The sequence below is a fragment of the Brachyistius frenatus genome, unplaced genomic scaffold, assembly GCF_029030835.1.
Source record: "Brachyistius frenatus isolate BFR_SWC_R1_liver_20210118 unplaced genomic scaffold, ASM2903083v1 Contig_36, whole genome shotgun sequence".
NCBI classification, from domain to species: domain Eukaryota; kingdom Metazoa; phylum Chordata; class Actinopteri; family Embiotocidae; genus Brachyistius; species Brachyistius frenatus.
This window is the reverse complement of record NW_027210635.1, coordinates 3604700-3618133: the sequence shown is the minus strand read 5'-3', so window position 1 is coordinate 3618133 and position 13434 is coordinate 3604700. Positions and strand designations below refer to the sequence as shown.

At 40.8% G+C, this 13434-nt stretch overlaps 2 protein-coding genes across 2 annotated transcripts; both read left to right on the top strand.

Annotated features, from left to right (window-relative positions):
• The first annotated feature begins 2434 nt into the window (after positions 1 to 2434).
• On the top strand, positions 2435 to 6494 carry rpusd1 (RNA pseudouridine synthase domain containing 1). The gene is made up of 6 exons (XM_069701448.1): positions 2435 to 2520; positions 3869 to 4092; positions 4177 to 4300; positions 4451 to 4553; positions 4800 to 4901; positions 5297 to 6494. Exons 2-6 carry the CDS (start codon positions 3905 to 3907, stop codon positions 5707 to 5709), a joined length of 930 nt encoding a protein of 309 aa, XP_069557549.1. The 5' UTR covers positions 2435 to 2520; positions 3869 to 3904; the 3' UTR covers positions 5710 to 6494.
• Positions 6495 to 7047: 553 nt separating this feature from the next.
• Positions 7048 to 13286, top strand: slc25a17 (solute carrier family 25 member 17). The gene is made up of 9 exons (XM_069701446.1): positions 7048 to 7203; positions 7645 to 7705; positions 7801 to 7867; positions 8111 to 8262; positions 8657 to 8773; positions 8958 to 9106; positions 9526 to 9621; positions 11936 to 12021; positions 12376 to 13286. The coding sequence occupies exons 1-9, from the start codon at positions 7147 to 7149 to the stop codon at positions 12527 to 12529; spliced, it is 939 nt and encodes a 312-aa protein (XP_069557547.1). The 5' UTR covers positions 7048 to 7146; the 3' UTR covers positions 12530 to 13286.
• Positions 13287 to 13434: the final 148 nt, after the last annotated feature.

Sequence of the window (13434 nt, the reverse complement as noted above, 5' to 3'; positions counted from 1 at the left end):
TGAAACACTACACAGTACAGGTTTAGAAAATAAAATGAAACATTGGAATGTGTTCGGCGACAAAGGAACATGCCTAATGCCTTTCCTTGATTTAATCAGACAGTTAATACATTTTGATTGTTTTGTAAATAATTTGACAATACATAGGAAGCAATACCCCCACTTTGACCTGGAGAAATTACAATACTGTAACACTGCTCTGTATTGTTTCTTCTCTGAAACACTGAGGCCTTCTGCTGAAAGTCTTAGTTATACAACACAAATTCATTTCATGCATAACATTTTTCTGTTTTCCTTCCTTACTGCCAGTTTACATTACAGAAGAGTTACTATAGATATATTTCCTACCTCTCAAAGCAGTCTTGATGAAACATTCATACCAGAAAGCATTGCAATGAGTGTAATCCACACTATTAAAACAAGGACAGAGTGTGTAAGAGACGACTGTTTGTCTTCTGGTGAAACATCTGTCAGTGTTTCCATGTGTCCTCTGTGACTCAGTCAGTCACAGCGGTAGTGTTGTTGCTGCTGAGTTGGTCCAGCAGAGCTCGCTGAGCTGTGGCTGGCAGGTAGAGGAAGGAGTAAAGCAGAGCCAGCAGCAGCAGAGCCAGCAGCAGAGGGAGGCCCCAGTCCGATGTCATTATGGGCTGCTCACAACGAGCCTGCAGAAATGAATTATTATCCATAGTGGACGGTTTACAACACTGATGGTCTGGAGCGTAGATAAAATTAAGATTTGCACTTTATTGCATTAAAGGAATTGTATATAAGATGTATTCTTCACACTTTAAATCAACAATTTATCTCCAAAATGGGCAAATTTCACTCTTCTGAAACACACTGTATACAGACAGCCTGAGACTTCACACCTCTGGAGGTAACAGAAAACACCAGTTTGAGAAAAGACCTGCAACGGCTGTAATTGCAGGTATGTTCATGAGACTGGTACCAGTTCTGCCTTTAAAACTGCTCAGCAGATATAAAGAGTGCAAAGGATAAATCCAAGATAGAGAATGTTGGTTTGGAAACGATGGAGTCAGCTACATCCAGAGTAAAATAAAATCCAAGTTTGTTCACAGAACCAGAAACAAAAAGCTAAAAAAAATGTTTATTCTTGTCTCTTCACAAGAAATTCATGTTAAATTTGTGTCATTTCTGGTAGGAAAAAAATAGTACAGAGAAATAATTGTTCCTTGTTCCTGAGAAGGATCATTATGAATGCCTGTATCCTTCTGCAGTACTGTATCTGCCTCTCTCCTCTTCCTCTGCTTCCTCAGTCATCTGACTGAAACATTTATGATTTCCACAGTAACTGTGTTGTGTGACGTGCATGTGTGCGATGCATCTTTATCAGAGTGCATGCCCTGGTAAACCCTGCAATCTGCCACTCAGCTCTGGGGGACAATCGAATGAAATGTTATGCAACAGCAATCAGAAATCAAACAATGGAGACACAATGTCACTTCTGAGTCTAATAATATAATAACACCTGATTCATATATACACACAAACACACACACAGGAAGGCAGGTTGGATTATGAAATTCCAATTATATTCTTAATCTTTTTATAGAAACACATTCATACCTGGATGTGTTCAGAGATTACTGGATGAGCCTTCCCTTTATTCAACCAACGTGTTTCAGCACAGTATGTTCCAAACATCATCACTAAGTAAATTAGCTTTGGATGTATGAGGAGGTTGCGGCTTGGTATCAAATTAGTGTGGAGAAATGATCAGTGTTTGGATTACAGCTTGTCGGAGGAGTGGTTTGAAAAGTTTCAGTTGACATTTAGTTGTTGTCTTGCCTTGACTCTGAAGCAGGTCTAATTATAAATCACAGCCTCTTGTCTCTGTCCTCCAAACATCCCTGCCCCAGCATCAGTACTTTCCAATGGCTCTGGAACTATCGGGCAGAGTTTCACCATCATTTAGGCTACTAGTAAAACCCCTCAGGCTGCTACACTTTGTGTATGAAAATAATTCACACAACGCTGCAGCAAACAGGCACTATGGCCCTGAGTTGGATAAAAAACAACTTAACCTTAACCAAACCGCATTGCTTCACTGTCACAAATACCATATGCTTACAATACTGGATTGTCACTGGAGCCGGTGGCCCTGTCAGATTAAAAAGGTTGAGGTCAAGGTGAGGGATTATGAACGACACATATAAATAGGCCTACATCATCCTATTTTTTATGGTTAATTTACATCTTCTTTTTTTTTTTTTTTTTTTTAATCTATCTTGTATTTCTTTCCCTTTTTTCCCCTTAAATTCTGTCAAGTCATAAGTAAATCCTTGTTTTTGGAACAGGCATCAGCCAAAACAGAGAGACCGCGATACACACTCCAGTACAGGTGGTGGCGCTCAATACCGTTTACGTTAATTTGTTCAACCGCTTTATTAAACAAAAAGAAGAAGAACAGGCGCCTGCGCAGTCCGCTGTACTAATTGTGGTTTTGTTTACATCTCTAGAAATATTATATTCTTCTTTAGTTTTGGCTTATTGTTCGAGGTAAGTTACCCGGGTTATTTGATCTATCTAATACTGTGCTGTCTTATCCAGATAATTCCAATATTAGATAGTTTGAGTGAGATATTATATGGTGTTAGCACACACGCACCGACAGTGCTAACATGGGAACTTGTTAGTTTTTGCATGATTTGCTGCCATCAAACCAAAATGTTCTCTTCCCGGTTTAAGCAGCCAAAAACCGGGCGGTTGTCACTGAAGTCACTTATTTATTAGAGACAAGAAAACGCCCTTAGACACAAGAGAAGCTGCCGAGAACGACCTGTTCCTCTTCAAGTCCTCATCGTATGAATGTATTGATGCACTGCGGTTGAGATGATGTTGTAGGTTCATGAGGATTTGACACTGTGGATATTATAAGAAGCTTTTGTTCACAGATCCACCAAGAATGATTTTTTTTGTTTTTGTTTGTTTCACCCTCTGAACCTTTTACAGGGTTTCATTTTAAGAAATGTTAAAATGATCCAATATCTCACCAAAAATCAAAGATCAGAGAAAACGCCCCAAAAACTGATTTGTGGATCAGAACTTTGCTTTTTTTCCTCTTTCCTCTCCCAGTAATCATCGAACAGCTACACCAGTAACATGCTGCTTACATACTAATGTACACTGATATCAATCTAATCTCATGTCATATTTAATAATATATCAGTCAGACGGCCCAAAACAGTTCTTTCGTACTTTAACTACATTTGGCTGGTGATACTTCTGTACTTTTACTTTGGTAGTATTTTTCATGCAGCACTTTTACTTGTAATGTAGTATTTGTACATTACCGTATTGCTATTTTTTACTCAAGTAAAGGATCTGAATATTTCTTCCACTATTGCTCTCCAGATTCAGATATTGTCAGATACTCATATTATGAACTATGGCACATTATTACACAGTATTTGAAGTAACTTCTACATCTGCCAACTACAACATACAAATGCTGCTTTTATATTAAGATATCAGCAATAATAAGACAACGCAGTATTGCAAATAATCTATCAGTATGAAAAGGGCCATTTTAGAAAGATGAATTATTTAGTGGGAATTAAAAATCTGAATGCAGAATTTTTTCTTTCCTTCAAATTGGCATATTTATGCCTTCAACTCAGATTAAGAACTTCTACCACTGCCTGGGTGAAAGTATTTACTTGTTCATTTTCTCTGTGTATGACTTACAGAATATGCAGTACTGTGCAAGTTTTAGGGACTAAAAGTTTAGCGAAGATGCTTTCACAAATCACCCTCTGGATTGTATTGCATGATGGATCAGATCCTAAACATTCAAATGTTTGCACTGGACGGTACATAAAGAAAAACAGCCACCTTGTCCCTGCAGGCCTGTGTGATTTGCCTCAGTTGATCGCTGCGCACGATGAGTTCAGAGCCGGCCAGCCTGGAGAGCCTTTGTGTGCTGTACCAGAGTGATGACTACATCGTGGTGGACAAGCACTGGGACATCCGCATCGACAGCAAGATGTGGTACGAGAAGCAGACCGTGCAGGCACAGCTTCGCCACCACTTCCCTCAGCTGGCGGACCCAAGCACCTACTATGGATTTAGGTCAGAATCACATTTATTAATCTGCTCGATTGCAACGTGCTCATGAAAAGCAATGGTCCAATTGTCTTTCTTCTCTTCTCCCAGGTTCTGCCATCAGCTGGATTTCTCCACCAGCGGGGCTCTTTGTGTTGCCCTCAATAAGGCTGCAGCCGGCCGGGCTTACCGCTGCTTCAAGGACCGCACCGTCACCAAAGCTTACCTCGCTCTGGTAGGGAACACATACACAGTGACACACATGCACACAGCAGCGTTGTTACCGCACATCTGTCTGTCTTCAACACTGCAATGAATACTTTTTCTAACTATGTGTTAATCAAAATATCGAATTTGCTCAATTAGGTGTTATTTTGCTTTCCAGGTACGTGAGTGGGTTGAAGAAGAGACACAAACTCTGGATTTCTCCATCGGCAAGAACTCCACGGAGGGAAAAACACATATGATGTGCGTCGAGGGAACAGAAGGTACGTGAAGCTGGCTTGGTTTGCACTTTATGAGCGGGGACAACACTGGAGGATGTTTTGAATTTTGAAATACTCACTGAAATTTGTCAATATTTTTCAGTTCATTTTGTTCTCTTTGCTTGTTTGTTTTCTCTACAGCAGAGGCAATAAATTATGTTTCACGTCCAGCTTCAGTGTTAAATCTAAAATTAAAGATGGTCATTTTTTGATATTTCTTGCTAATCTTTCCCACTCTTTTCCCTTCAGGTTGTGAGAACCCCAAGCCTTGCCAAACTGAGCTGACAGTGTTGGAGTACGGCTTGTATGATGGAGACCCTGTCACCAAGGTGCTACTGCAGCCACTCACCGGTAACTGCCCTCATCTGTTTCCTTTCATTTGGAGGAAAATTAAGGATTTCTCTTTGCACAATTGGATATTTCAGCAATTACGTGGCCTATTTCTTACAATGCTACAGAAAATGTGTCAACTCTTTCCGGTTTTGAAATTCTTCATACATTACAAGCCAAAAAAGTGCCAAATAAAATCATATAAACATGGATGTGAAAGGTCCCTCACTTATTAACTGTTGACTTATGTTAATAAATGGTAAATACTTAAACAAGCATCTCTTATTCAAGGATTATAGAGAGAGATTATTCTGGCCTTGAGTTACCCGTATTTAATAAAAAAAAAAAAAAGTTGTGGCTCAGTTGTGAAACATCTCTCTCCCTCTCCGGCTCCTCTCTACTACCTTTCCGCTTAGGCCGAACCCACCAGTTACGGGTCCACTGCAGCGCCATAGGCCACCCCATCGTCGGGGACTTCACCTACAGCTCGGGAGTGGACGACACCCCGTACCGCATGATGCTGCACGCCCACCTCCTCCACATTCCCCTGCAGCCCCAACCCCTGCTCGTCCCAGCGGGGGACCCCTTCGTCCCCACGGCAGATCCCAAGTGGCTCCCGCAGCGCTCGGCGCGGCCCCTGGCGGCCACTGTGGAGGCCCTGCTGGAGAGCAGGGTGGAGGAGGACAGGAAGAGGAAAGAGGAGGAGCGAGACAGAGTGAGACGAGAGGAGGAGAGGAAGAAACAAAGGAAGGAACAGAGGATTGAGAGGGAGAGTGAGGAGCAGAGGAGGCAGTGCCAGGAGTGGCTGAGTGAATGGGCTGGAGACTGATGGTTTTTATTGTCTGTTATTATTTATCTTGTTTTATTTTATCCGTCTACTCATGAAGGCCATGTTGAGCATGCATCCTAGCTGAGTGACCACCTGCGTTACGTTTAAAAGGAAGTGATTGAGTACCTTAATGTTCTCACAGACAAGTTAAAAGCATGACAAGGCATGTGTGAGGATATTTGCTGCTGCTTTATGTACTACTGGTATCTTCTCACTCCTGAGCAACTCCACCGCAACAGCTGGGTAACAAGTGCCTTGCTCATGTTAATAAGTCAGGGGCTGCGTTTATGTCTTTCCCCATTGTAAGAGTTAGTAATTTGGTACTTTCACTAACAAATTTTCTCTCTTATCCCATGCAGATGATTTTATCTAAATGTGTCAGGGTTACGAGATGTTTGAATCTTATCTGAACATCAGCAGTTGTGTTTTATCCGAGAGAGATCCAGAGAGAGCAGCCTGTTTTGACCCACGTTTTAAATTTAAGTAACCACTAACGGTTGTATGCAGTTCAGATGACGTGGGTTTTTCCTTGTTATGAGATCACCGTTTAATCCCATTTCCAAACACGAGTCGGTGCAGTTTATCAAAACCATGTTTGCTGTTTTCATGACGATGAAGGTTGCATAACGTTAAAGCATCTCGCCTCAGCCTTTCCCAGAGAACTGATACTTTAGTGAGGGAATAAAATGTGAGTCTGTCTTCATTTCCTGTACATTCAGTCCAGTCAGTCCTGGCTGTGACATTGTGGTCCCACATGCAAGTGTAATAAAAAACAAGAAAAACAACTTCTCTTTTGGATCCCTTCATTTCAGGATTTCCTCAATACAGGAGAAGATCTCCATTCTTGTGGAGTGCTGTACAATTAAAAGAGATTTTTTTATTGCTGTGTCTGCACTTATTCTACACTACTTAAAGAAAGATCAAGCAAAGAGCGAGATTTTTTTTCCCCTGCTCAATATAATTGTCATACTTCTAGTGAAGTGACTTGAAATGAAAACAGAATGAAGGCCAATAAAAAGGAAAAAACTGAACGCAAATTTTAACTTTGGTATAAAAAGGTTTTAGCATCCATAGGAAAAAATATTACAAGTTAAATATTACAGCCTACATTGCATTTTTTTTTTTTAACCAACTTCTACGAGGACATCGTGCCAGACTTCCTGCATATCAATAAAATGTCATAAATATGAATAAAATGTAGGCTACATTCAAGGAATGAAAGACCCAAAATGAATTAAAAAATAGCATGAGCCTGGTGCGAGGAGAACTGCATTGCCCACAATGCCGTTGTGCGAGGTAGTCCAGAGGAAGTGAGACCTCAAAATTAAAACAGCTAGCCAGAGAGTGGGACGGTGAACACGGTTTGATCAACAACGAGCTGTTTCAGGCGGGCAAGAGCACAGAAACGCAGAAAACAGATCAACAACTGCGGTGACAATGAGCTCCGGGGTGTTTTCGTACGAGAGTTTGGTTCATGCGGTATCAGGGGCAGTGGTAAGTTATTTCTCAGCTTCATTATTAATTCATGCGAAGACGTTTATACGAGGCAGTAGGAGTATCGATACTCTCAGTGGTCACAGGCTTGAAATCTCCCAAACCAAACTCCTTTAAAACTTTATTGTCTCCTGGTGTTTTGGATGTAATAGTGCCAGATGCTTCATAAATTACCTGTCAAATTGAAAATGTTTAGACAACTTTTCAATTCGGTAATATTTAGACCTGTATATAACCTTCTTAACACGCCGAATATAATAGTGTTTTTTTTTTAATCGTGTAAAATTGCACGGCATCTTTGGTCTTAGTGTGTGTTTGTGTTTTGTGCCTTTAAATTGGTAGATTTTTCAATGGTGTTTGGTGTGATGTTTCTTACATGTGGTAAAAAAAATATGACTTGCACAAGTTTTCCACTGATTTTCTGACGGGAATCTGTTTTAGGGAAGCGTGGCTGCAATGACAGTATTCTTCCCTCTTGATACTGCCAGACTACGGCTTCAAGGTAAAACATGGAAGAAATGTAGTTTCATTTTCAGTTATTAATCAAGTCAATGTGATACACCTTCTTAAAACAACATATATTTTGTTTCTGTCCAGTGGATGAAAATAGGAAGGCCAAATCAACTCCAGCCATTCTGGCAGAAATTATCAAAGAGGAAGGACTGTGAGTGAAATCATATTAATGGATCAGATTTGTATTATAATATCTCAGACCATTCATTTTTTTTTCACGATTGCTGCTGTCTTTTGAGACACATTTCAGACCCATACTGTATAGTATTCTTTACTAAAACAATATTCAAGTAATAAATTCCCTAAAATAGTTGTGCACTCCTACACATCACGGCAGGGTGGAACTGCGAGCAGAAGGACTTTAGAGATGTTTTCCTGTGTGTTTCCCCGACAGACGAGCTCCCTACAGAGGTTGGTTCCCGGTCATCTGCAGCCTGTGCTGCTCCAACTTCGTCTACTTCTACTGCTTCCACTACTTCAAGGCGAGCTGGCTGAAGGGAAAGCAGTCGGCACCCAGCACTGACTTAATCATAGGCATCGCTGCAGGTGAGGTGGATGTTGTCCAGATTATAGACACCTCTTTGTAGTCACTCAGGACAAGACAAGATTTTCCCACGACTGAGCAGGGTGACATCATTTCTTTCACGGCCCACTGCCCACATTGTGTAGCACCTACATTGTTATAACACTCACGCTCCACTTATATACTCAGTCACACATGAGAAAGTTCATCACATCAAATCTGAATATTTTAGCAAGCGCACTCCTGCACGTGTCCTGATCATGTCACAGACCCATCGTAATGGTGTCACCCACATTGCCTTGTGAGTTTGCTAGCAGATGAGCAAATGTTGGCCGTAACTGCAACACTAATGTTTGCTTTGGTGACAGTTGTGGGTGGTTGATGGATTTTAAACCGCCTCCTCGTCCTCCCCTGCAGGTGTTGTAAATGTACTAGTTACCACTCCTCTGTGGGTGGTCAATACCAGACTGAAGCTCCAGGGCTCCAAGTTTCGCAATGCTGACATCCGGCCCACCAACTACTCTGGAATTCTGGGTAAATGGCTGTTATTTGGATGAGCTTTTGTTTACATGTTTTTTTTTTTTTTTTTTTTTTTCCCCTTATTCACACATCTATACATATGTATACTAAAAATGTAGTAAGTGACATTTAGTAGCATGCAGTACTTGGATGTTCATGAGTTATGAGCTCTTTTTCTCTTTGGCTTTTGGTTTTGTAGATGCATTTGTGCAGATCGCCCGTGATGAGGGTGTGGGAGCGCTGTGGAACGGGACGTTCCCGTCCCTGCTGCTGGTGCTGAACCCCGCCATCCAGTTTATGATCTACGAAGGCCTGAAGAGGCAGCTGAGGAGAAGAGTTCCCCGGGAGGTGAGTGAGGGGTGAGAGTATACAGACATTATCTGGTTGAGAAGACACTGGATATGCAGACTTTTGGTAATTCTGTTCACCTGACTGTTTTGTCATGCACAGGTTAGAGGCTAGACTCAGTATGTGTGCCTGCTCTTTTTCATGCCACATGCATTTAGACGTTTTTACACTCTTATCACAGCATTTTTGGATACATTTATTTGTTCAGGACAATTTGATGGGCAAAGTAAGGGAGGGGGAGAGTGTTACTTATTCACTTTATCAGTTTGTGAGGGCAGTTGAACCATGGGAGCTCCATGGACAAGCATACTACTCATACATTTCGCCCACTACTGATCCTTTATTAATATGAATTTGTCAAAAAGCTCCAGGATTTCTCCAGATCAAAATGTGATAAGTTTGTCTTTTTCTCTCCGAAGCTGTCATCACTGGAGGTCTTCATGATCGGTGCTGTTGCCAAAGCTGTTGCCACCACTGTGACGTACCCACTGCAGACTATACAGTCCATTCTTAGGGTAGGTTTTGTGAGTATAATTATGTTAGTGTCACATGTTGTTCACATGTTTAAAATATAGATAGATAGATAGATAGATAGATAGATAGATAGATAGATAGATAGATAGATAGATAGATAGATAGATAGATAGATAGATAGATAGATAGATAGATAGATGGATGGATGGATGGATGGATGGATGGATGGATGGATGGATGGATGGAAGGACGGACGGACGGACAGATAGATAGATAGAGCACAGCACCGTGTTGTTCACAGAGCAGGTGGAAACTAACCTTCCAGAGTAAGTATTCCAAGGTTCATAAGGTTGCAGCAGATCAGAAATGTCTTTTTGGCCCTAAACCATTCAGTGCTTTATTGACCAACAGCAGGATTTTAAAGTTGTCTCTTTGTTCGACAGGAAGCCAGTTTAAAGACCTCCGAACTGGAGGGATGTGATCCACTTTCTTGGTCTTAGTAAGGACTCGAGCTGCAGCGTTCTGAATCAGCTGCAGCTGTCTGACTGACTTTTTACAGAGACCCTTAAACGCACAAACAGTAGCCGAGTCTACCGAAGATGAATGCATGGACAAGTTTTTCCAAATCCCGTTTAGACATAAATCTTCTAATCCTTGATATATTCTTCAGGTGATTGTAGGCTGATTTTGTAATTGTTTTAATATGGCTGTTCAGATTGAGGTCTGAATCCATGACAACACCTAGATTTCTGGCTCGGTTTGTGGTTTTTAACATCAGCGATCGAAGCTGAGCGCTGACTTTCAATCGTTCTTCCTCGGCACCAAAAACAATTACTTCTGTTTTATCTTTGTATAATTGAAGAAAATTCTAGCACATCCATTTACACAGCCCTTTTATGGGATTATAGTCCTCTGGCGATATAGTTACGTAAATGTGTGTGTCGTCTGCATAATTATGATAACACACTTTGTTGTTTTCCATAATATGAGCTAGTGCCTTGCATTTCTCAGTTCCAGATTATAACTGCGAACTCTCTTTATTGAAGCTATCTACAAGCTCATTGACTGAGATGCGAGAGAGGGCTGGTGTGGAGGAGAACGTCTGAATAAATAGTTCACTGGTGTTTTCAGAGATGTAACGCTTTGTCACAACCTCGGTTTGGACATTTGTGTGCAAGGAGATTGAACTCTCAAAGAAAAAACAGAAATGATCGGAAAGTGCAACATCAGTCACAGCAACCTTGGAAATGTTTAGACCTTTGGTGATGATGAGGTCCAGAGTGTGCCCTCTGTTGTGGGTGGGTCCTGTCACATGCTGAGTCGGACCATAGTTATCAAGGACACCACATATTTCTATAGACCCTCTGTCCTGGGGATTATCAACATGGATATTAAAATCGCCAAAAATAACAACACAGTCAAAATCAACACAGACTATAGACAGCAGTTCAGCAAACTCATCAACGAAGGTTGCACAGTATTTAGGTGGTCTGTAAATGTTTAGGAATTAAAGCTTGAGAGAAATTCAGAGCCACATATTCAAAAGAAGTAAAATGACCAAAGGACATCTGCTTGCATTGAAGAGAATCCATAAATAAAATAGCAACTCCACCTCCTTTCTTACGCGCTCTTGTTTCACTCATGAAACGGAAGTTGTGAGGTGTTAATTCAATGAGAACAGCTGCACTGTTATCTTGGTCCAACCAAGTTTCAGTTAAAAACAAAAGGTCAAGCTTGTGCCTAACAATAAAATCATTAATTAAAAATGTTTTTCCTGACAGAGATCTGACATTTAATAAAGCTGAGTTTAATGTGTTTAAAGCTTTATTTACCCAATTTCTTTGGACAGGCTGTGGCTGACGAGGAATGAATGTTAAATTTCACAAGTTTGCAGATTTACTATTGTTTCTTAGCAGCCTCACCTTTCTTCTTCTATAACCTATCAGGGCAGGAATTGAGAAGGCTAGCTGCATACAGGGCCCAGACTTTTCCTGGAGAGAATCAGTGATGTCATTAGCCTTGTAGCCTGGACCCAGAGGATATCAATTATCCCCTTTATCAGGCAGGGAAGACAGAGGATGTTCTGGTGCTGTCGTGGAGGTGGTGGAGGGTCAGGGCGCTTTAATCAGCACCTGAGTTACACATATTTTTGGGACGACTGGTCTGGCACATACTCCTGAAGGTTGTAGCTTCCCCCTGCTGTGTGCGTGTGACAGAGCTGCAACCCGTTTGCGCACAAAAGGAGCAGTTTTTTGATTGCCCCGTGTATAAATTCTATAACGATCCAAATCCTTCAGATCAAAGGAAACTTTAAGCCTAATCTAATGTTTTTCATACATTTTTCAATTACCACAGTTTGGTCAGTGCAACATGTCAGCAGAGAAGTCAAAACTGCTTTCCAGTCTGAGAACGATCAAGTGTTTACTGGTTAACAGAGCGAGGTGGGTGTATACACACACAAAGTACAACAAGGTTTTATATTTTCTCATTTCATGTCTCCGTTTAAGTACGTCTATCTAGACACAGTGCAAAAAGTCAGCTTGTTCTTAGGTAATTACATTTGAAGTAACACTTATGGTGACCTCACCGCATTTTCTTTTTGACCATTAGATTTATTATATCCATGATCATACAACACTTGCTTGTCTGTTTCCAGGAACATAATGAATGATGTATCTTGTACCTAATTAATTTTCTCTTTCTGTTATATTATACTACACTGATTATTATCCGCTTATTCTGCATATTTAACTGTGTTTTGATTTTTTTTTTTTTACCCTGGTTCTCTGCTGTAGGAAGTATGGCATGCTGGGTCTGTTTAAAGGCCTGGAGGCCAAACTGCTGCAGACGGTGCTTACTGCTGCCCTCATGTTCCTTCTCTACGAGAAGATTGCCAGCTCTACCTTCAGAGTCATGGGACTGAGCAACAACCACGACAAGAAACGCTAGACAGCAAGACACTTTACAATCCTGGACTAGTGACCATATTTTAAAACAAAGGAAATTCATGAATCACGACTTAAAGGCCCCATGAGAGGGGCTTAAACATCCTGGAAACCTCTCATTTCCTGGAAAACAGTCAATCTTCAATGACGGCCTCATCTTGTAAATAATCCATCAAATAAAACATTACAAGCTCCCTTTAATAATACCAATTTTTCTACTGTGTTTTTCTACACAAAAGGGGAGGGGTATGGTTATGTGGCAACTGAGAAGCCCATCTGAATGTGAAATGGGCCCTTCAACTGTTTCCACCACTCGCTTTTAGCACTGCAAACACCAAGATTATAAAAGTCCAGCTCAAAGTCTCTTTAGGTAAATATACATTGACTGCACGTCATCACTTTACAATTTATTGGAGAGATAAGCTGCTGTCCACCACCAGCAGAGCCAGAAACACGACCAGTGTGATAATAAAAAAGTGTCCTGAAACAGATTCAGCAATTACATAATATCATGAGGAAAATAGCTCCTGCTCTTCAGTTTTAAATCCTTTCACCACTTTATTAGGAAACAAAATAAGTGTTACGATTTTCAGTACAATATAAGAACATTTTATTGAATCACTTTTTTTTTTTTTTTTTTTTTAATGTAATTAGCCAAGCTAAATTAAAATACCTTCGTGCAATAAACCTTCGCCTCTCCAAACCTTTGACTATTTGCATTTTGTGTCATAATAATTCGTAAACCAACCAGTGTCAATTTATTTTTTATAACATTACGACTTTGTGGCTCGTTCATATTTTTCCAAAGTACCTCCCGTCACAATCAGCCCGACGCACCTGGAACAGATCACACAGGTGTGATGGTTATAAGCACCGCGGCAGAGCAGCTGAGCGGAGTCCGTCCACGTG